Genomic DNA, 25,652 nt, shown 5'->3' with positions numbered 1-25,652 from the left:
TTTCAGTAAACACAAATGATGAAGGCCGTCAACATGAGATAAACTGGACAACAACTTCAAACCTTCATATATGCCATGACGAAGTAGAATGCTGCATAGTCGAATCTAAGGAAATTGTTATGGACCCTCATCATATAAATAATAACCTTAGTTATAATCTACCGGACTCTTTCAGCTCTGCTGTCCAATATTGGCACACTCGTGAAGTCAGACACACGCAGATGCCCAACAATAGAACTTCAACACAGACTGTAGCTAACTTACAGTTCAAAGCTAACTGAATTTTATAATAGTCGTTTTTATAGTGATACAATGTTTCTTATTTCCGATGAAACATGTTGCATTTTGAATAAATTTAATTAGTTTTTCTAGTTATCGGATCTAAGTCAGTATATATATATATATATATATATATATATATATATATATATACTTTGAAAAACTGCTAAATGAAACAAGCAGTGATGACAGCACAGTGATAAAAAACACTGACCAGGCATGCAGTCAGGAATACATATCCATACTTGAAGTAGAAAAAGCCATCAAAGGCTTGAAATGTGGAAAGGCAGCAGGAGTAGATGATATTCGACCAGAAATGCTGAAGTATGGTGGTATAAGAGTCTTACAGTGGCTGCACTGCATAGTTCAGAAAGCCTGGACAGAGGGACGAATTCCCGATGATTGGAGTAGAGCTCTCATAGTACCCATATATAAAAAGGGAAATAAAACTGAATGTGAGAATTACAGAGGTATTTCCCTACTGAGTGTTCCTGGCAAGATCTATGCAAGTATACTTGAGAAACGGTTGAGAAGAATTGTGGAAGAAAAGCTTGGTGAAGAACAAGCTGGATTCAGGCCAAATAGAGGCTGTCATGATCAGATCTTCACTTTACGACAAATAGTCGAGAAAGCATGGGAATATAACAAAGATCTGTATTTAAGTTTTGTCGATTTGGAAAAGGCATATGACAAGGTGCCAAGAGAGAAGCTATTCAATACGCTGCAGTTATATGGTGTCAATGGGGCATTATATCAAGCAATACTTAGTCTTTATTTGAGTTGTGAGTCAGCAGTTAGAATTGAAGGAAGTACAGGAAGATGGTTTAATGTTAAATCTGGTGTGAGACAAGGATGTACATTATCCCCTCTGTTATTCATTATCTATATGGATCACATTATGAAGGAATGTGGTATTAAACCTGATATCAAAATTGGAGATGTTAATGTCAGCTCTTTGCTTTATGCGGATGATGTTATACTTCTAAATAAATCCGCTACAAGTCTGCAAGAGTCTTTGACTAAATTGAATAGCTGTTGTAATAGATATGGTATGAAGGTCAGCAATAAAAAGACAAAGACAATGAAAATAGGCAGAATCATTGAAAATGTCAACTGTGTTGTGAATGGAGAACCTGTGGAACAAGTAAAACGTTTCAGCTACTTAGGCACAATTTTTACTGAAGATGGTAAACTAAATATAGAAATAGACAACAGAATCAGCAAAGCTGGTATCGTGGGAAGTCAACTGAATAAGAAAGAAATTAGTCGGAACACTAAATTAGCTGTATACAAGACTGTGTTCAAACCAATTTTAACTTATGGATCTGAGAGCTGGGTCAGAAGTAAAACACTTGACCAAAGACTAGAGACCGCAGATATGAGAGTCCTGAGAAAGATTAGAGGCGTGAACAGATGGCATCAATGGCAATATCATATTAAAAATGAGGATATTAGGAAAGAACTTGACATTGTCAGCATCCAGGAATGTGTTAGCAGAGCTAATCTCAGATGGTATGGTCACTTAAATAGAATGGGAGAGGAAAGATTAGCAAAACAAGTGTTCTCTGCCAGGTTGGCAGGAAAACGACCCAGAGGAAGACCAAGATATAGGTGGATTGATACGGTGCAAAGTGCCTTAGACGATAGAAATATAAGATCTGATAATGTTGGAGTCTTGACAAGTAACAGACTGATTTGGAGGAAAATTGTAGATAGGAAGTTAGTAATGATGTAATTTTTTCATGTAGTACTGTCACATCCTGTACACCCCTTGAGGGTACATGGCAGGAATTTGATGATGATGATGATGATATATATATATATATCAATCTCATTAATAAACAAGATATTACAAAATCTATGGCACACAGATGCCATGTGTGGATATGTGGTTAAGGAGAAAGAAGAAACATCGACGTATTTTTTAAACAAATGGAGAGGTTGACTTTGGGGAAAATGAAATGAGGAAAACTGTTTTAAAGAGGAAGAAAAGTTGGTCAGTAGATTTGAAGGTGGACAGTAAATGAATGTTGACCAAACCAGTTACATTCTTGTAGGCTTAAAGGAAAGTGAAGGAATAATGGTGGCTGGTTCCGCAGAACCACTCTGTGAAAATATAACTAAATTGCTTTCTTCTGAATAGCATCAAGCATTTTTAGTGAGGTTTTCGGTGCACAAACTCAAATATGATAGAGAGTATTCTAAGTTTTTCAATGGAGTTGGGATTTATATTGTATACAGATAGTTGAATGGGACAAGTTTGCAATGTTCATCCACAGACCAGTAGATAGGATTTATAGACAGAATCTCGAGATCAATTATGGAAAGGAGGAATAGAATGGGTCAAAGTACATGATCTTAGAATACTCCAGTATTGGTGGGAAACCTGGAGGAAAGAAAGCCACCACTGTAATACATAGTGAACAATTTATTTATTCTTATGGTGAAAAAGAATACAATGCAACTATAAGTTAATGCCTAGTCCAGAAAGCTAATCCAGGTTCTCATCTGTCACCTCTTGAATGTCTTGGAGGATACTACGAAAGTGGCACCTTGGGCAGTTGTTCACAATATGAGAGACAGCCTTTCCGTGGCTGCCCCCTGTCAGTAGTGTTTCCCTTGGTACATTGCTGGTGCTTCAGAAATAAGAAGTCCCGGAGATGTCACACTGGTAGCATGAAGCTAATGTCCATAACCATGTGTCCAAGGGTACCAAGCCTCCTGGACCACATGCAGCAACCATAGTGAACAATAAGAGTATACTGGCAACCTTACAAAGGGTAGAAGGCAGACCATAAATAGGTAATTGGGTGAGTCAATTCCTGTGCCAGACCTGACTAAATGCCCTGGAAATGTCAATGGTAACCACATAAATTTCCTCAAAACATTCCAGCATGTCAGAACCCATGTCTTTGGTCATTAATTAGTTCATGAGCCTTTAACACGGCAAGGATGTTGAGTTATTGAAGACTTTTACATCCTTTTTTGAGGAAGTGAAGTGAGGGCAATGAAATGAAAGTTTGGCTGAGTTTCATCACTCATTTCATACCTTACAGCTTTGAGGTGAACACAGGCTCACCTCAAAGCTGTAAGGTAGACCAGACATAAGGAGTACCGAGATGTTATAGATAGGTGTTAATTCAAGACCAGAAATTTCTTAGGAACAAATGGGGGGGGGGGGGGAACTAGAAATACCACTTAGGGTCCAAAAGATTTGTTGGTATATCCAAGCTATTCATGTTTCTGATTTTCTTTTTTTCCCCTGACAAAAAGAGCAGGAGGAACAGTGAGCTATTCTTAGTACACCGAAAGCTAATCTACTGTGGTCATCCTATGCAGGAGTTGGAGAATAAGCAGGATGCCATTAGGGTGGTCTTATCTCTGAGTGATATTACAATGTGACCACATGGATATGTGAAAGCTAGAAGCATGGAAGGGAAGAAGCCAGCTCACAAAAGCTAGTCACAGAAAAATTCAACCAATTTAACACAACAGACAGTGCTTCCACCATGACTGGGGTGAAATTAGGATTTCTTTCTCTTTTGAAGTAGCATTTAGAAACAATGTGAAGTCCATGCAGCAATCTCTCCATTGCATTTTGCATCAGGAAAAAATTTATGTGCTCAGATGCCTAAAAGTGATGAATTAAAATATGTGATGAACTTTCCTTCATCATGTGATCCATATAGATAATGAATAACAGAGGGGATAATGTACATCCTAGTCTGACACCAGATTTAATATTAAACCATCTTCCTGTACTTCCTTCAATTCTAACAGCTGACTTACAACTCAAATAAAGACTAAGTATTGCTTATTATAATGCCCCATTGACATCATATAACTGTAGGGTATTGAATAGCTTCTCTCTCTCTTGGCACCTTTTCATATGCTTTTTCCAGATCGACAAAACTTAAATACAGATCTTTGTTAAATTCCCATGCTTTCTCAACTATTTGTCGTAAAGGGAAGATCTGTCTGATCCTGACAGCCTCTATTTGACCTGAATCCAGCTTGTTCTTCACCAAGCTTTTCTTCCACAATTCTTCTCAACCGTTTCTCAAGTATACTTGCATATATCTTACCAGGAACACTCAGTAATGAAATACCTCTGTAATTCTCATGTTCAGTTTTATTTCCCTTTTTATATATATGGGTATTATGAGAGCTGTACTCCAATCATCAAGAATTTGTTCCTCTGTTCCAGGCTTTCTGAACTATGTGGTGCAGCCACTGTAAGACTTTTATACCTCCATAATTAAGCATTTCTGGTCAAATATCATCTACTCCTGCTGCCTTTCCACATTTCAAGCCTTTGATAGCTTTTTCTACTTCAAGTATGGATATATATTCCTGACTGTATGCCTGTTGAGTGTTTTTTACCACTGTGGCTATCAATTTTTCATTTAGCAATTTTTCGAAGTAATTACTCCATACTTCAAGGATATCTTTTTCTCCCGTTTTCATTTCTCCTTTATCATCTCTAACTCCTTTTACAGCACTCTTTTCTCCATTTCTAAGCTTCTTCAACAACCTCCAAAATATCTTACTGTACTTCTTGATATTTATTTTCTATGTTCTTGCCAAAGTCCTCCCATGACTTTTGTTTAGCTAGTTTTATACAGTGCTTAGCTTTCTTACATCTGTCTCTGTATTCTCTAAGAGCAGAAGCTGACTTATTTGCCTGGAACTTTTGATATGCTTTCTTCTTTTCCTTCACTTCCTCTTTAACTTCCTGTGTTCATCATGGAGTTCTAATTTTTCTATCCTTGCAGACAACTTCACCACATGTGCCTCTCTAGCTGAATCAATCAGGGTTTTCTTCAAGGTTTGCCATTGAATCTCCAAGGTTGGGTTACTGTTCTCAAACTCTTTCATTTTTTCTTCAGTAATCTTTGTGTATTTTAGTGTACAGTTCACATCTGAGAGCTGCTCAACTTTTATTCGCTTTAACACTTTCTTACATGTTATTCTTTTCAATATGAAATTTAATTTTATCCTGCTCAAAACTAAATAGTGATCACTTCCAATTTCAAATCCTCTGTACACTCTGGTGTCCTGCACCAGGGAGAAAACACCACTATCAACAATAACATAGTCAATGGGACTTTTCTTACCTCTTCTCTCCATGTGAATTTGTGCACATTTTTATGTTGGAACATGGTGTTAGTAATAACCAGTCCATGTCCTGGGCAGAAATCCAACAGATATTTGCCATTATTATTAGCTTTGCTCTTTTCTCCAAATTTTTTTGGAGAAAAGAGCAAATCTTTTCTCCAAAAGTCTGACAATCATTTCCTACTCTGCTATTTAGATCCCCAACAAGGACCAACTTTTCCTTTTTCATTGTGTCAGTTGCTTTCTCTAAAGCATGAAAAAATTTCTCCACTTCTACCTTAGTAGAACCTTCTGTGGGACCAGAGGCACAAATAAGTCTCATTGTCCAGTTCCCCATTCTTATATTTGCCCACAATACTCTACTTGAGACTGTCTGCCATTCAAGAAGATTAGCATTGTATTTTGTGTTGAATACTATGGCTACTCCTTCTTTTCCTTGATTGTCATTGCCTGAATATAACATTTTGTATTTATTGCTCAGAAAGATCTCACCAGTGTTGTGTTTTCTGTTTCAGTCACCCCTATTATGTCGATCTGGTACTTATCTAATTCCTCAGCAAGCTCCATTTCTTTGCCATTCAGGCTTCTTATGTTGATAGTACCAATCTTTAACTCTGGCGATGGTGAGTTGGGGTGTGCTTTCAGATTTGTTCCAGTAGCTGACTTTTTGCTGTTTGCCCTGGTTCCGTGGCGAAAACAACGGGGGCCTTGTTTAACCGGGCGATGCCCCAGCCGGCATGAAATTTTGTCATGTTGTACCATCATTTTGTATTTTGGTTTAACCAATAAGAATACAATTTGTTCGGCTAAATCTCAAATTGCCAGTATCTTTGTTCATTCAGTATCCAGATAAATTAAAAGATAAAATTTCATAATTACTTATATGATTAAAAAATTTGTTCACTAATTTAATTATTAATTTGAATATGTAAAATAAAATGGTAATTATTCCTGATTTTCATATTTAAGATATGTTACTATATTAAAAATACATGTACACAATAAATATACATACTATTGTTCCCCCCCCCCCCCCCACACACATTTTCAGTTCTAATAACTACTAATTTGGTAATGATTAGTAAGCAAAATGTGAATGTAGCTTGCATCTACAAAAAAAGATTGTGGAAACTTGCCCTAAATTAGTGCTTTGTCAATTTGAAGAATTAATTTGTTTATAGATATAGAGTCAATTCTCTCCACAACTTGTATGGATCAAAAAACAAATTGTAAAAGTGAATTTCATTTATAACAGCATTGCTAATATGATTCCAGTAGGGATTTTTTAAGAATCTGTTAAAGTGAAAGGGTTTCTGAATAAAGAGTATAACCCTGCACACAATCCAACTGATCATGTGTCACTGGGAAAATAAACTGAGAAAATAATAAAGCCAAAAGTTTACAGAAATTGAAGAACCTGAAATTAATATGACTGTAATAAATATCACCTGACAATTTTCAAATATTAAACGAAGATTAATGCATAAAAAATTAACAACCTTGTCCAATAAAATTAACTCCATATTCTTGCAAACCGAAAATTCAGAAGATAGTTGTCCTGGATAGAATGCAAGCACATCTGGGAAATGGATATCTTGTATAAAGTTAGTTTCTTTAAGTTCACGCAGTTGAATGTGATACCTAATAAAGAAAATTTTTGAAAAATATATATATTTAAAAAAAATTAAAAATCAGAACATAAAACTGCAAATATATTAGCCTTTGGTATAGCATAGTGCACACCTAAATAATGCCTTTTTGATTTCCCCAGTATTAGCATTATAAGTCAGATAAGAAAACAGAACATTCTAAAATAGTGACAAAGCATTTTACTACTTAGCTAGCACATGCTTGTTAATGAACAGAATGATGGAATTTCACAGCAGTTTTTCTATTATTCAGGTATAAACCTGCAATGGGTTATGACAAACAGTATGATAGTAGAACATAATAATGAAATCTTTGCTGTTTAAAGCAAAACCATTACAGCTTTTTAGGCCTACTTACCCATTTTTGAATATTAATAATACATGAAAACATAAACGGAATCTATTGTTACTATTACTATAAAAACATTATATCATATAACTATATATATATAACTGATGTATATCTGCAAGAGTAGAGATACAGTAATTGTATTTAATATTTCTACTAATGATCACCATGATCATTACTTCAATCAGTATTTTAATTCACTAATGATCAACATAGTATTCAACACTAAATATGAGGCTAATCTTCTTGAATGGCAGGCAGTCTCAAGTTGAGTGATGCGGGCAAATATAGGTGGACTGATACAGTAAAAAGTGCCTTAGAAGATACAAATACAAGATCTGATAATGTTGGAGTCTTGACAGGTAACAGACTGATTTGGAGGAAAATTGTATATAAGAAGTTAGTAATGATGTAAATTTTTCATGCAGTGCTATCATATCCTGTATACCCCTTGAGGGTACATGGCAGGAATTTGATGATGATGATCACTAATGTACAGGATGAAGAGTGTAAGTGAAAGCATAAAGCCTTGTGATACTTCGGCACTGATGGAAACTTCAGATGAGAGGGAACCATTCGCCATTTTTTTCCCTCTGGTCAATTATGACATGGAATGAATGATTAGAGAAGAAATCTACTCAAAAAGAGTAAGAAGAGAACAATAAGATGACAGCTGAGTAAGCAGGCCATGATGCTAGACTTGATCAAATGCCTTGGAAATATTGAATAACCAAATTTTATGGGAATATTCCCAAAAATAATACCTATACGAATTTTCTTCTCGAAAGTTCGAATGATCAAAGTTTCTTCTTTCTTGTGTCCACAAGGTTAGTGAAGACAACTGCTGTAGAACAAGAATGGTAGAATCTATATTGCTGATCACTAGTTAACTGATGGATCTCTAAGTAGTGCAGAAGCTGGATGTTGATGGCCATCGTCTCCAGGGATTGACAAATTATGACATATTCACCACACAAAATATTTACTTGCCCAAGACCATTTTTTTAATGACATATCCCAACAAGTCAATAGGAGTTCCACAAAATAATTAATAGTACTGGTCCATGATTGGAGAAGTTATTTATTTTTTATTAACTAAAAAATATTCTATTTTGCATTCTGCAGCTAATTGACAGTTAGCAAAATCTACTTGCCATGGGTGAGTGAATGAGCATATTTTGTTGAGCCCTAGCCATCTACATAACATGATTTTTTTCTAATGTTTTCCCCACAAAAGATCAGAGGAAGCATACAGTGGGTAATTTGTGGAATACTAGGAGGAGAACTGACTTGATTGTTTACACGAGTTGGAGGAGAAGACTGATGTCAAGTTGTCTTTTCTTCAGATGTTAGCATTGTTCCATCAGGATTAGAGAAGTGAGAAAAAGAACATATAGAAGAACTTTTGACTAAGATATTATACAATGGCAGTTAAGAAAGCTCAGCTGTTATGTTAATGGCTTGTTAAATATTTGTTTAAGGTAGTTTATACTTAATTGGTTATTTCTTGATTTAATCCTTTCTTATTTCAACCTCACTCAATTTAAGTCCTACCAGCTGCTCTATTGTTATGTCGCTGTTTACCCTATATTATATTTCGTTCTAATCTACTGTCATGCCCTTAAAATATTAATTCAGATTTATCTCCTCTTCGGATATTGGCAAAATTTATATTATGCTGCACCAGCCAACATCCTATAACAGAGGAGACTCTTGTTCAGGGAAATAATTAATCTACACACAATAATTAATCTCACGCTAGCACTGTGCAGATTCAGTTAGCAGTCGTGAGTTGAATCTCACTTAAGCAATTATATCTAAATTCCTTCCCGCCAAAAGGTTCTATTTCATAAGTGGCAGTTTGAATTTGTAATTAGGCATAAACTCAGGTATAAGGTACAAAACATGTTTATTGGAAAAACATAAAACATTTACAGTTAAGAAAATTCAAATACTCAATGGATCAAAATTCACTCTAAGTTAAGGTTCATACTAAATCACAATGAATCTGAGTATGCTAAATCTTTCAATTACAAAAGGATAAGATTAAGTGTAAGCATAATACAACTAGGATATAATTCTTTTCACAAGTTATTCATAGAACATGCATTGAACACTTTCATTAATACTCTATCAATAACTATAATAATTCTAAATTTCATTAAGCAAGCCTAGCCATTCTCAATCAAAATACTGCCTATCAACAATTCTTGTTTGTTCCACAGGGTCTTAATTAATTCAATCAAACTCTCACTTAAAAGTTCTCTACTAGTGTCCTTTAGTTTACAGTATACACAAGTTTCTTATTCTTCCTAGTGATTTTTAACATAGAATGAAAATCTTTACATTACCGGATCCTTTCAGATTTCATGCCGCCATCTCATGTAGATCTGGATTACCTTACTGTATATTCTTCGGCTGTCTTTTCGCCTGGCAATGCACTACGCTTTTCTTTTTATCGTTTCCGACTGTGGCGTGCTGTCTATCGCTCTGCAGGAAACTTTCTTCAATGGGACATTCTGCTAAGGCTCGATTCCACACAGGCCGTCATATCACGATCAGCTCCGCTTGGAAATCTTCAAGCATTCTCAAGAAAAGAACCCGCCGTCCATCATCACCATAGTTGATCCACTGCTCTCTCATGACTCCCCTGACAAAACCCCCTAAAACTTGAATCCCGGAACCGAAGAAGAAGAAAAAAGCCTTGTAAAGTGGCACGCTTTGTCTTTTATTCACCCTTTTTGGGCACCCTCTATTCGATGTAGTTTTCACCCATGAACTCCATCGTTCATGCCCCTTGGGTGATCTTACACTTACATAACATTATTCCAGGGTGCCGTTCTGGCATCATTTTCTGCGTAGGTATAGCCTCCATCGCTACGCTCGACTCATACAGATTATACGTGATTATTCCGGATTACTTCTTATAATTTTTCTCAGAATTTCGTAATGTATTAGACAGCTTAATGGGAATTACAAATAACTTAACAATTCCCTTACACAATTCTTACTATTTTGATACAAAATTCTCTGCTTTTCATTTCAGTTATGCAGGAATAACTCTCACTATATGGCACACATGGACTACACATTATTACATAACATCAAATAATACTTCATAATTATTAGCTGATGTGCAGATATCTCCTTAATTAGTAATATTTATCATGTTAAATCCTGAATAAAGAATTTACTTGTAAAGCTCTCCATTCAGGATCTAACAAGCTGCTTTGCAATTGTTACAAGCTCAGTGAGAACTGAGAACCTGGGGTATTTCACTTGTGATACTGAGTGAACATTGCATTTTTAGCTTGGACTGCTATGGCACGTTTGGAAAACCAAGACTTGAGTAAAAATTTATTGCTCTTTCTAAGCAATAAATACAAAATGTTATATTCAGACAATGACATTCAAGGAAAAGGAGTAGCCACAGTATTCAACACTACATACGAGGGTAACCTTCTTGAATGGCAGGCAGTCTTAAGTAGAGTGATGTGGGCAAATATCAGAATGGGGAACTGAACATTGAGACTTATTTGTGTCTATGGTCCACAGAAGGTTATACTAAATAGAAGTGGAGGAATTTTTGGGGGCTTTAGAGAAAGCAACAGACAATTAAAATGGAAAAGTTGGTCCTTGGTGGGGAGGGATCTAAATAGCAGAGTAGGAAATGATTGTCAGACATACAAAAATATTTTGGCAAAATTTGGAGAAAAATGCAAAGCTAATAATAATAGCAAATACCTGTTGGATTTCTGCTAGGACATGGAATGGTTATTACTAACACAATGTTCCAACATAAAAATGTACACAAATTCACATGGAGAGAAGAGGTAAGGAATAAGAAAAGTCTCATTGACTATGTTATTGTTGATAATGGTGTTTTCTCACTGGTGCAGGACACTAGAGTGTACAGAGGCTATGAAATTAGAAGTGATCACCATTTAGTCATGAGCAGAATAAAATTGAATTTCATATTGAAAATAAGAACATGAAAGAAAGTTTTAAACCGAATAAAAGTGGAGCAGCTCTCAGATGTGAACTGTAGACTAAAATTATTCAAGAAAAAAAAATAAGAGTTTGAGAACAGGAACCAAACCTTGGAGGTGCAGTGGAAAATCCTGAAGAAACATTGAATGATTCATCAAGAGAGTGTGGTTGTGCATGTGGTGAGGTTGTCTGCAAGGATACAAAAATCAGAATTACATGGTGGATACAAGAAGTCAAACAGGCAGTGAAGGAAAAGAAGAAAGCATATCAAAAGTTACTGGCAAATATGTCAGCTTGTGCTCTTAGAGAATACACAGACAAATGTAAGAAAGCTAAAAACTGTGTAAAACTACCAAAACAAAAGTCATTGGAAGACTTTGGTAAGAACATAGAAAACAAATATAAAGAAGGTGGCACTGGAGGTTGTTAAAAAAAGCTCAGAAATGCAGGAAAGAGTGCATAAAAGGAATAGAGATGATAAATGTGACACGAAAACTGGAGAACAAGATATCCTTGATGTATGGAGTAATTACTTCAAAAAATTGCTAAATGAAACAAGCAGTGATAGCACAGTGGCAAAAAACACTCAACAGGAATGCAGTCAGGAACATATATCCATACTTGAAGTAGAGAAAGCCATCAAAAGCCTGAAATGTGGAAACGCAGCAGGAGTAGCTGATATTTGACCAGAAATGCTCAAGTATGGAGGTATAAAAGTCTTACAATGGCTACACTGCATAGTTCAGAAGGCTTACACAGAGGGACGAATTCCAGATGTGGTTTAGAGTGCTCATAGTACCCATATATAAAAAGGGAAAGAAAACATAATGTGAGAATAACAGAGTTATTTCTCTACTGAGTGTTCCTGGTAAGATTTATGCAAGTATACTTGAGATGTCAGCTCTTTGCTTATGCAGACAATGCTATATTTCTAAATAAATCCCCTACAAGTATGCAATATTCCTTGACTAAATTGAATAACTGTTGTAATAGATATGATATGACGGTCAGCAATAAAAAGACAAAGACAATGAAAATAGGCAGAATTATTGAAAATGTCAACTGTGTTATGAATGGACAACCTGTGGAACAAGTAAAACATATCAGCTACTTAGGCACAATTTTTAATGAAGATGGTAAATTAAATATGGTAATAGACAACAGAATCAACAAAGCTGGTATGGTAGGAAGTCAACTGAATAAATTTATATGGAATAAGAGAGAAATAAGTCAAAACACTAAATTAGCTGTATACAAGACAGTGTTCAAGCCAATTTTAACTTATGGATCTGAGAGCTGGGTTAGAAATAAAACACTTGACCGGAGGAGAGACTGAAGATATCGGAGTCCTGAGAAAGATTAGGGGGCCTGAACTGATGGCATCAATAGCAATATCATATTAAAAACGAGGATATTAGGAAAGAACTTGACATTGTTAGCATCCAAGAATGTGTTGGTAGAGCTAATCTCAGGTGGTATGGTCACTTAAATAGAATAGGAGAGGAAAGATTAGCAAACAAGTGTTGTCTGCCAAACTGGCAGGAAAAGATCCAGAGGAAGACCAAGTTATAGGTGGATTGATACAGTAAAAAGTGCCTTAGAAAACAGAAATAGAAGATCTGATAATGTCGGAGTCTTGACAGGTAACAGATTGAGGAAAATTATAGATAAGAAGTTAGTGGTGATCTAAGTTTTTCATAGAGTACTATCATATCCTGTATACTCCTTGAGGGTACATGCCAGGAATTTGATGATGGTGATGACATTTTCTTATCCCCCCCCCTCAATTCTAGCTGCAGACTCACATCTCAAATATAGACTACAAACTGCTCAATATAATGCCTCATTTATGCCATTTAACAGAAGCATTTTGAACAGTTTTTTTTCTTTCCACTTCTTCATATGCCTTTTTCATATCCACAAAACTTAAATACCAAATCTTGTGATATTCCCATAATTTCTCATATTCCCATTTGTCTTAAAAGGAAAATCTGACCTCTATTTGGTCTAAAACCAGCTTGTTCTTCTAAAAGTTTCTCTTCCCTAATTTTTCTTAGCTTTTTATCAAGTATGCTTGTATAAATTTAAATTTCTCTGTAGGAAAATTCCTTTACAATTCTCACAGTCATTGTTATTTCTCTCTCTCTCTTTTTTTCCCCTTTCACTGATATGTACTATCCAATCATCCAGAATTTGATCCTCTGAATTATGAAGTGCAACCACTATAAAATTCTTGAAACGCTATATTTGAGCACTTCTGGTCAAATATCATCTACTCCAACTGCCATTCTTCATTTTGGGTTTTGGATGGCTTTTTCTACCTAAAATGCTGATATATATACTCCACATTGAATTCCTCACGAATATTTGCTACCACTATTTTCTCACTTCTTTTTTATTTAGCAATGTTTCTAAGTAATTACTCCAGACATTCAGAACACCTTTATCTTGAGATTTCATGTTACCATTATCATCTCTGACTCCTTTTAAAATAGTGTTTCCTTCATTTCTAAGTTTTCAATAGCCTACAGAACATTTTGCCACCTTCCTAATATTCATGTTCTATATACTTATCAAATCTGCTTATACACTTATCAAAAGGTGGCAGATGGATTTCCACTGCCATGATGACTGCAAGCAGAAGTGGACGGAAAAATTTTCATGTTTAGTCTCCATAGAGTAGGGTTTCTTGACTAGGTAAAAAAGAATAAAAACAAAAAAAAATTTCTTACCTATCCATGATGCAAATGTACTATAGGTTTTACAATCTTTTGTGGGTGAGAGTGACATAAAAAAAATTCTTTCCATGATTTTTTTTTTTAGCTACTTGTATACATAGCTTTGTTTCCTTACATTTTTCTCTGTATTTTTTCAGTGTAAATGCTGACTTACATCTAAGAGTTCTGTTTTTGTGTTTGGTGCATTAGAATAGGTAAAAAGTGCAACAGTGACTATGAGCATGGTATGATTGTTGGTAACAGACATGCTGATGCCAGTATCTCACATCTGCTCTTCTGGGCTTTTTTAGGGTGCATTAGGAGTGTAGTAACTAGACAACTTCAAGACAACAACAGTCCTTTGGTTGGAAACAGCTCACTGATGCACGAGATCAGAGAATGGCAAGGATAGTGAAACATGCCAGAAGAGAGACAACCAGTTAAATCATAGCTCAGTACAACAGTAGTGGTCAGAACATCTTGAAGCACATAGTTCATCAGATGCTGTCAGAGATGGGGTGCAGACAACTATCCCAGGTTCTAATGATATCAGCTAGATCCCAATGCTGGACAGATGATGATTGGAAAAATGTTCTCTTATCTGAAGCATCCTGGTTTGTATCATGCTGATGGCAGAACCAGAATACAGTAGCAACAACATGAGGCCATGGCCCCTCCCTGCCAAGTAGCAACAGCTCTGGCTGGCTGGTGAGTGGAATGTTTTCTTGGCACATGTCCCCTGATACCAGTTGATCACTGCCTAAATGCCACAGCCTATCTTAACATTATTGCTGATCATATTCACCCATTTGTGGCTGCATTTTACCCATTGTCAAATTGGTAGTACTTCCAGCAAGGCAATGCACCATGCCACAGAGCATATAGCATGTTGAAGTGGTGCAAGAAACAAGGAAATAAGTTTCCTTTACTTCAGTGGCCATCTCTGTTCCCAGACCTCAACTCAATAAAACAACTCTGGGATGAGAGAAACAAGCAGTTTGCAACAGCAACATGCCACTATCCATTCTGTAACAAATGGGTGATGCCACTGTAACAGTGTAGACAAACATCTCAGATGAAAGTTTTAGACAGTTGACTCAATGCCACAGAAAATACAAGCCATTCTTAAGGCAAACGGAGATACCACTCATGATTAAATTCTGTTCCTAATAAGGTGGACATTCAGTGTATATTAGCTAATGGATATGAAGGTTTTAGTTTATTAAACAGTCAAGAACACAGAAAACTTCAGCTGCATCTTGATGGAGAACCTACAGAACAAGGAAAAAATTTCCACCATTTACATACACAGTTTGAAGTGAAGATGGAAATTAAATATGAAAACAGGCAACAGAACAAGCAAAGTTGGTATGGTGGGAAGCCAGCTGAATAAATTTATATGGATTTTTATAGTTTATAACACATATATTCCCAAGAATAAATACTTTTTATTATTGCAAATATTTCGACCAGAAACCAGAAAATTCAGGTAATTAATTAAATGACACAACATTATATTTAAAAAAATGGGGGAGAATCCACTATTACTTGCCATTTATGAGGATGACTCTCCCATATCTTGATAATAGAGAAGAAGCTGTTCTGATGCAGAAGTGCTTCAGCAAGTTCTTTAAATAACCCCTCACATCTAAGCCTATATCAATATAAAAGGCAAGTACTGGACCCAGTATCCACCCCATGCTGAGCATAACTAGATTTTTCATCTTTCTTATTGTTGATATAAGACTGGTGTTCTGGTAGTTGACTTTTAATGGAACAACCTGTTTGTCCAAAGTATGAGCAGAGACACTCAACATGAACTTGGTAAACACCAGGGAGGATAATTGGTAGTTTCTGGTCAAAATATTTGCAATAATGAAAATTATTTATTTTTTGAGACCACATATGAGAGTTCTGAAAAAAATTAGAGATCTGAACAGCATCAATGGCAGAATCATGCTAAAAATGAAGATATTAGGAAAGAACCTGGCATTATCAGGTTCAATTCTGTTTAAGTGACCTTGGTCCCTTAATATTGAAGATATTAGGGACCAAGGTTACTTAAACAGAATGGAAGAAGGAAGGTTAACAAAACAGATGTTTGATGTCAGGAAAAAAGACTTAGAAGAAAAAGAAGAAGAAAATCCAGGTGGACTGATTCAGTCCGAAGTGCCTTAAAAGATTGAACTGTTAGATATGTCAATATTGGAATGCTGATAAGTAATAGAATAATCTAAAAAAAAATTACTGATAGGAGATTAGTATGTAAACTTAATCAAGTAGTACAGTTGTAGAATATTTGTATTAAAATTCAGATAGCACACAAGTTAAAAATATAAAAAATGACTTAAAGTTAAGAAATTAGTAATGCGATATTTGTAAAGTTGTTAGTTAAATGTATGTTTCTTTTTGTATGTTGCGAGCAAAGACAATTTGAGATGTTCATAATGAATGTTTATTTTCTTGATCATCTATGATGTTCCAAAAGTGCACAGATGGTATTCCTTTATGCCCTATTGTGGATGGAATCAAACTCCTACAATAACATATCCATAACTCAGAGAGTTACATCATAAACTCACAACATTTTGTGGAAAAATTAGAAAACATTACCATATCTGAAAATGATTTTCTAGCTAGCCTACATGTCACCTCTCTTTTTACAAACGTTCCTGTGGTGGAGGTCATCAGCATCATAGGTACCTTGTTCCCACAAGATATAACCGTACTATATGATCATTGCCTAAATTCAAACTATTTTTCTTAGAAGAATACGATTTACTAACAACTGATTTGGCAATGGGCAGTCCACTTTCACCTTCTTGTGCTGACCTATTTATGGAACACCTCGAAAATAAAATCCTATCTCAAATAATTCCTAAACCAACAATTTGGTGGAGATATGTGGATGACATCTTCATTGTATGGAACCACAACAAGGATGACCTACTTGACTTCCTCAATAAGATCAACTCCTTTCATCATTCTATTAAGTTTACTCTGGAACTTGAAAGAGACAAACAACTGCTGTTCTTAGACATCTTAATTAAGAAGCAAATTAATGGCCATATAAACCTATCAGTTTACAGGAAACCTATGAACAGGTCGCTATCTACATTTCAGTTCCTCTCACCATATTTCTCACAAACTCAGCGTAGTACACATGTTAAAGAAAAGAGCTGTCCACATCACAACAGATAACAAGGACCTTCAAGATGAGTTAACATTGATATCTAATAATCTGTACTTGCACGGCTACCAACGAAGACTCGTCAACAAAATCCTTTTCTCTGAGCCACCACAAAGAGAGCGAGAGGATACTCAATATATCAAAATCATCGCAATTCCGTATGTGAGTGGCATCTCCAACAAGCTCGCTAGTCTCCTCAAACCACACAAAATAAGAGTAACATTCAAACCTACAGAAACAATTCGTAAACTACTAAGATCTCTAAAAGATAACCATCCTTTCTATAAATATGCTGGAGTTTACAATATTCCATGCTCATGTGGTTCAAGTTACATTGGGCAGACATCAAGAAGCCTCGAAATTAGACAGAAGGAGCACATTGGTTATGTCAAAAACAACAGACAAGACATATCAGGCCTGTCATCTCATTTTTCTATAACTAACCATGTCATTGAGTGGTATAAAAGCTATTCCCCTTACATAGAAGAAGACTAGCACTCCCGAATGTTTAAAGAAGCAGCTACAGTCGCTCGCTCCGTTGAAAACCTTAACAGGAACCAGGGTTTAATACTCCCAGAGATATGGAAAACCCTAATTAGATCTCTTAACACAGAGGAAATGAACTTCAATGCAAACTACAGAACGTTCCTTAGCAACAACTAGTTAATCATGTACATGCGATACGTGTATCACTCACGTTCAATCCTATTTTAGTTTGTAACTATAATCGTTAGAATTTTACAGTTATTCATATTTGTGTCATAATGTTTTTTAACCTAAGTGCTTATACCCTGAAGATGCCAGCAGCTAAAGTTTGGTGAAACTAGTAGGTTTAATAAATATTTATTAGTTAACACTTGATCTATTGTCCAAATAATTACTCTAATTTGAGATGTTATTTTTTCTTTGGCTACTAGTCTTGCTTAATTATAAAATAAATGTACTCAGATAAAATATTAGCGGTCAATGTGATTTTGTATGAGCTGTCAAAAGTTTACTAATGTTAGTACTGTTTGTATGTAAACAAACATTTCGTAAATGTTTGTTTACATATGAATTGTCAATAGCAAGGGAAGCAAAAATTAACCACTACATTATTGAAAGTGATTAAATAAGGTTACCTGAGTGCATAAGATTGTGGAACGAAGAACTGTTATAAATCCTGGTTATTTCCCAGTGAAAATAATTAAATAAACTTTTCTGCACTGTGAAAAAAGAATTTCATTGTTTCAAGCCCAATGTTGGAAAGCACAATGGTGGCACACAATGGTAGACTTGAGCAGAAGTTTCTCAGTTGCATTTCTGAGCATGAATGGAAGCGAAAAGAACATTATCGAACATTGTTAGGTGATCAGTGGTTCCATGTAGTAGGAAAATAACACAACAGGAGAAAATTATGTTAAATAAACTTGCCATTTATTTAACATAAATGGCAAGTTATAGTTTAATCAAGCAAGAAAAAAATCAAGAAAAATGTGAATGACACAGCAAGATTAGGTCATGTTGACAAAAATCTGTAGGAATGATGTAAACTGAATTGTAATGTCAGTAAACAGATAGAAAGTGTTAGGCAAAAGTTATTACACCTACATTTTCCATTTGTTTACTGTTTCATGTTATCTACTTGATCTGTTCTGTTAAGCAGCAGAGAAAGTATACAAAAAAAAATGTGTGTGTGTGTATAATTTTTCATATGACTTCCATCCATGAAAGGTGATCACCTTTTATGGATGGAGGTCATTACTAATACCACACAAAAACACACATACATCCACAAAAAATAAGTCACACTGCTGACTATATTAAGAGTGATAATTTCATGGTAGTTTGGGATACAAGAGTGAATATGGTATATGAAATGCAAGTCATGACTTTTTTTTTAGTACGCTAGTACCATGAGTAGGCTAAAGATTTGTTTTCTATTTTTATTATATTTATGTGAGGGTGTGTATTTTTATATAATAAGGAAATCTTGCTCTAGAGACCAAATAAAGAAATATTTCAAGCCACTTTTCAGGCTTCCAATAAGCAGGTGGTGGTGGTGGTCTAACTTCAGACAATGAAATTTTTTTCCTACCTCAAGACAATAAACATCCATGCTCAAGGCAAGATTTGAGCCTGAAGTCTGTTGGTTGGAGACTGGATAAGATAACCACTTGACCAACCAGGCTGGCAAAGACCATGGTATATAAAACTTGGATACAATTTGCAAAGTGAAATATATTTTGTACCTTTCAAGTGAAATATCCTTATCATGCATTATCTGCTGGAATCCAAGTTCTTCTAACTTTTTAATCACCAATGGCAAAGTTGTGCATAATGTATTGACAAGAGCATAGCGAGGTAATTTATGTATACCTGCAAAAGAAAATTGAAATAAAGCTTAATCATTAAATATATGGAATATGTATGTATATGTTATAAGAGGAATACCACTACAATTTCAAATGTTTTAATTGTACAACATAATTAATAGACGATTTTTCATTGATAACACTATTTTAAATATTTATACTTCTGATTAATATAAACTAGTTTGTCATATAACTAAATTGCTATATGCATAAAATGCTATACAGCAATCCCTTGATTAATGTGCCCCCAATTAGTGCGTCAATTTTTTCGATACCCAAATTTGATTAGTGTACCCATATACATCATCAAAATAAATTATATAGATTTAAAAATTTTCGATCTATACATTTTTTATTGTTAACTATTTTAAAAAATCACTCACCAGAATGAAATAATTTAGTTACCAATTTAAAACATCTTACAAAATTATTTTTTAACGGCATACTACACTATTTCCATGTACACTATGTTCCAAATTTACCGCCAAAATTTATGTCGTGATCTGATCAGCAAAATGTAAAGCAGATTGCTGATCATATCTCGTGCAATTGTTTTCCTTACTTTTTTATTTTAAATTATTTTCCTAACCTTTAATCATGAGTAAAAGAATTAGTGAGCAAAAAATAGAAGTGTTAAAATGATTCGAAAAGTAATCTGACTGGAGGAAAAATTTGAAATAATAAAGAAAAATGAACAAGGTGAGTCTAGAGCAAAGATAGGACAAGAACACAAAAATGGGTGAATCAACTGCTGAATACAAAGAGAAAGGTAAGGTTGCTTCAAGTTCATCATACATGTACTGAAAATCAAAGTATTATAATGACTGAATTAGAGAGACTTCTTTTTATATGGATTGAAGATTGTAACCAAAAACAGATCCAGCTAAACACTGGCCTTATTAAATCAAAAGTCTCTTTGTAACCTGGAAAAAAGGGCTATCAATGATGACAAAGAATTCCATGTTAGTGCTGAGTGATTTCAGCATTTCAAAAAGAGAAATAGCCTACATAATGTTCTAATCACAGGCGAAGCTGCAAGTGCAGATTTTGAAGAAAATTGTGTAAGAAGGGGACTATTGTGATCAACACATATTTAATGTCGATGAAACCAGCCTTCTTTTTGGAAGCGAATGAATGCCTTCCAAGACTTTTCTATCCAAATCAGAGAAATCTCAGCCTGGTTATAAAGTTGCAAAGTCAAATGAAATTACTGCTAGCAATATGCCAGTCATTTGAAAGCACATTCTTCCACATTGTGAAAATGATTTTAGAGGCCTCGTTGCTAGTGTCGCCAATACTTTATATAGTTTACTATATTCGGCAAGAAACTCTCTGATTCCAATCTTTGAGTTTCTTATTCGGTTTTAAAACTATGTGGGATTTAATATCCCCTTAATTTAAGTAATTTAAGTAAGATTTTAGAGGCTTTTCAAATGAATGTAAGTTAATTAAATCTCATTCTGAGAAGTTGAGTGATTCTGACCTGCTAAATTTAGATGCACAGCAGGAAGATCCTGAAGAATACGAAGAAAATTTCATCACTGACAAGCCCAAAGAGGTTTCACAGAAACAATTTGAAAATAGTTTTCATACAATCAAAGTTTTTAACCAGCAACTTAGAGACTGACCCTGGTGAAGAGAGAAACAGTAAAATTTGCAGAAGAGGCAATAGGGCCAAACTACGTTAGCTCAATTCTTTGTTAAGAAGCAGAATAATAAATTTATATTCTGAATATGTTTTATTGTCTTTCAGCTTCATGGTTTTCCTTTAACTAGGCCCTGAGACATACCCTAATTCTTTTATAAAAAAAATTAAGAGTCAAAAAAGAAATTTGAGGAACGAATTATACTTTTCCCATAGGTTATTTAATTTGATTAATGCACCTGGTTTAAAGAGCGCATTAGGAGTATTGATCAAGGGATTGCTGTATATGACTTTCTTATCGAAAATCATATATGGCATTTATGTGGTCAGATATACAGAAATTGATTGCATCAGGATAAAAACTTATACAGCAGGCAATTTCAAGTAGAGTGATATGTGCACATTTCAGATTTGGGAATTGGACAATAAGATTTATTTTTGTCTATGGTCCCCCAATAGTTTCTACTAAGGAATTTTCAATTCATTATAGAAGTTGCTGACATAGAAAAAAAACTGGAGTCCTTGTTAAAGATATGAACAGCAGAGTAGGAAATGAATGGAAATGAAATATTGTGGGAAAATCTGGAGAAAAGAGCACAGATAATAATAACTGTCAAGTACCTAATGGATTTTTAGTAAATGGACTAATCACTACACAAAAACACACATAAATTCACAAAAAATAAGTCATACTGACGACTATTTATTGTTGAGAGGGATAATTTCATGGTACTTTGGGATACAAGAGTGTATATGGTACATGAAATGCAAGTCATCACTAGAGATGAACTGCACACTCAAATATTATTGAAATAAAAATAAGAATTTGAAAATACAAACCAAACTCAAGAGATACACTGGATAAAATCTAAGGAAAATACTGATTGATCAAGCCAGGATCAGACTTTAAGACAAACAGTTAAAAATCATGGGAACATAGGGATATATGTTTAAAGATTAATAATTCTGGAAAAGATGTGTGTGTGTGTATATACACACACACACACCTAAGAGAAAAGCTGTCCAAAACACTATAGTGGTACAGGGTAATACAAAGTCTATACTTAAGTTGATAGTCCGCACTCAGAATTGTAAGAGGTAGTGGAAGATGATTTGATGTAAAATCAAGTGTAAGACAAGAGTGTTCAATGTTTCCACTCTTATTCATCATCTATATGGATTATATTATGAGAAAGGTGGAACTAAACCTGATATCAAAATAGTAATTAATCATGTAGCATAGTATCCTGACACCCCGTGTGTGTGTGTGTGTGTGTGTCCTTAACTCAGCTCTTTACTTCATGCAGATATATTATATCCCTAAATAAATCAATATAAGTCTTCACGATTCTTTTGGGGATGCTGAAATGCATTTTGGGTGTCTCCAAAAAATGTATTTCAGAGGATGCTTAAAACAAATGATAGGTTTATTATCATGAAAGATATCATACATTACTGTTGTGTGGCTGAGGTAGATAATCAAGGAATCCTGTTGTGGAAGAACATAGTATTTTCAAGTCACTTTATGAGTAATAAGTAATGGAACAGTGGTTTCACTGGGCAATTAACATAACCTCATGTGAATTGTTACAAAATGAAATTTGGAGCTAGATCTTAAGGTAATAAGATCAAGCTCTTTTGAAACCTACATCAGTATATATATATATATATATATATATATATATATATATATATATATATATATATATATATATATATATATATAACAATTTGTAGTATTAACTCGGAATTGGGATATGTTCATATTTATATATACCGACTACAACCGAGACTAGAATAGCAATTAAATTTATTCAAAACACAACATGTTTCATCGGATTGTCTGACTTTTTCAGGCGCGGGAACATAGAAGCAAAAAAACACTATAAGAAACATTATATCACTATAAAAACGACTATTATAAAATTCAGTTAGCTTTGAATTGTAGCTACAGTCCGTGTTGAAGTTCTATTGTTAAGCAGCTGTGTGCATCTGATTTTACGAGTGTGCCAATGTCGGATAGCAGACCTGAAAGAGTCTGGTAGATTATAGCTAAGGTTATTATTTATGTGATGAGGGTCCATAACAATTTCCTTAGACTCGACTATGCGGCACTCCACCTCATCACAGCATATGTGAAGGTTTGAAGTTGTTGTCCAGTTTATCTCATGTTGACGGCCTTCATCATTTGTGTTTACTGAAAACAGTACATGGCTTGACAGGGTACTTGCTCTAGTTCTTTTGTAGGCGATGTCCCTCTGGTGTTCTTCCAGACGTAGGAGGATGGATTTTTCAGTTCAGCTATAGTATTGCTTCCAGTAGTTACACGTGATTTTGTACACTCCTGGGAATTGTAGATGGTTGCGAGCTTGTTTGTATTTGCTTAAAATCGATCTTAGTTTAGGAAGAGTAGAGAAACAGGTTTTTATGTTGAACTTTCGTAAAATTCTTCTTAGTTTCATGGAGAGCGAGCTGATGTATGGTAAGGAGATATAACTTTTGGGGTTGTCTTGTGTTTCTGAGTTATTTTGATGGCAGCAGTAGAGATGCTTATTAATAGTTTTTGACGAGTAGCCATTACTTGTGAAGATTCTTTGTAGATGTTGTGGTTCATTTTTTAGCTCTTCATCATCTGACAGTTTAGATCTGGCACAATGTGATAGGGTTGAGATAATCCCCACTTTCTGTGCAGGATAGTGATGTGAGATTTGTAGATGACATATTTCTTATCTGGGAACATGGTACCGATAACCGTCAGTCTTTTTTAAATCATTTAAACAACCTTCACCAAAATATCAAATTAACAATGGAGGTTGAAGAAAATGGATCTCTTCCGTTTCTGGAGGTAAGACTTACTAAGACATCTGATTCTATTAAAATCTCAATCTTTAGAAAATCTACACACAGTTAGATACCTGCATGCATCCTCACATCACTATACTGCACAGAAAATGGGTATCATCTTAACCCTAGCACACCATGCCAGATCTATACTGTCAGATGATGAAGAACTAAAAAATGAACTACAACATCTACAAAGAACCTTCACAAGTAATGGCTACTCGTCGAAAACTATTAATAAGCATCTATACCGCCGCCATCAAAACAACTCAGAAACACAAGACAACCCCAAAGGTTATATCTCCTTACCATATATCAGCTCACTCTCCACGAAACTAAGAAGAATTTTATGAAAGTTCAACATAAAAACCTGTTTCTCTGCTCTTCCTAAACTAAGATCGATTTTAAGCAAATACAAACAAGCTCACAACCATCTACAATTCCCAGGAGTGTAAAAAATCATGTGTGACTGTGGGAAGCAATACTATGGCCAAACTGAAAAATCCATCCTCCTATGTCTGGAAGAACACCAGAGGGACTTGTCTACAAAAGAACTAGAGCAAGTGCCCTGTCAATCCATGTACTGTTTTCAGTAAACACAAATGATGAAGGCCATCAACATGAGATAAACTGGACAACAACTTCAAACCTTCATATATGCCATGACGAGGTGGAGCGCCGCATAGTCGAGTCTAAGGAAATTGTTATGGACCCTCATCACATAAATAATAACCTTAGCTATAATCTACCAGACTCTTTCAGGTCTGCTATCCGACATTGGCACACTCGTAAAATCAGATGCACACAGCTGCTTAACAATAGAACTTCAACACGGACTGTAGCTACAGTTCAAAGCTAACTGAATTTTATAATAGTCGATTTTATAGTGATACGATGTTTCTTATAGTGTTTATTTGCTTTCTATGTTCCCACGCCTGAAGAAGTCGGACAATCCGATGAAGTACTGTATTTGATATAGGATAAACATTGACAAAGAAAGCAGAAAAGATTATCTGTTAAAAAGAAAGCTATTCAATATGTGCATTATTTTGGTGTTTACCTATGAAAGCAAGAAATGGACAATGAATAAAAATGTTGCTTGTAGACCACAGAACCTTGGAAAGAAAAACACTCCACACAACAAAAAAATCGGAAATAACAGAATTAGAGAGATGACTGGAGTAAAGGATATTGTGAAATATTGTAAAGCATGTAAATGGAGATGGGCTGGCCATATTAGTAGTGACAGATAAAAGATGCATAAAATTAAACACTCATCCTTCTATCTTGTTCAAAGAACAAGATAGAAGGATGAACAACAAAGGTTTTTGACATAAAATGGTGAACATTGGCTAAAGACAAAAAGAACCTGAAAGTTAAGAGTGAGACTTATATCCAGCAGTGGATGGAAACAGGCTAACTAATGAAGAAGAAACATTCACTAATTTAATGTACATAAAGCCCTAATATGTAATGAATAGATGAAATGTGAAGCATTCTTATGACAATAAATGTGTTAT

At 34.9% G+C, this 25,652-nt stretch overlaps 1 protein-coding gene across 1 annotated transcript in view; it reads right to left on the bottom strand.

The window, feature by feature from the left end:
* The window catches only part of Nsun5 (Nop2/Sun-like domain containing protein 5), a 61,144-nt gene that overhangs the window by 17,335 nt on the left and 18,157 nt on the right, over window positions 1-25,652 (bottom strand). Inside the window, exons 3-4 of the mRNA XM_090394670.1 lie at window positions 19,524-19,650; window positions 6,897-7,038 (exon numbers count right to left, since the gene is read on the bottom strand). Coding sequence (XP_090250796.1) covers window positions 6,897-7,038; window positions 19,524-19,650 — 269 coding nt within the window. The remainder of the gene's footprint in view (window positions 1-6,896; window positions 7,039-19,523; window positions 19,651-25,652) is intronic.

This window comes from Typopeltis vanoorti, chromosome 6, assembly GCF_054136105.1.
Source record: "Typopeltis vanoorti isolate ZY-2024b chromosome 6, IOZ_Tvanoo_1.0, whole genome shotgun sequence".
In the NCBI taxonomy this organism is placed as follows: Eukaryota; Metazoa; Arthropoda; class Arachnida; order Uropygi; family Thelyphonidae; genus Typopeltis; species Typopeltis vanoorti.
Note: the sequence above shows the minus strand (reverse complement) of the source record. Positions and strands in the feature narration are given on the sequence as shown.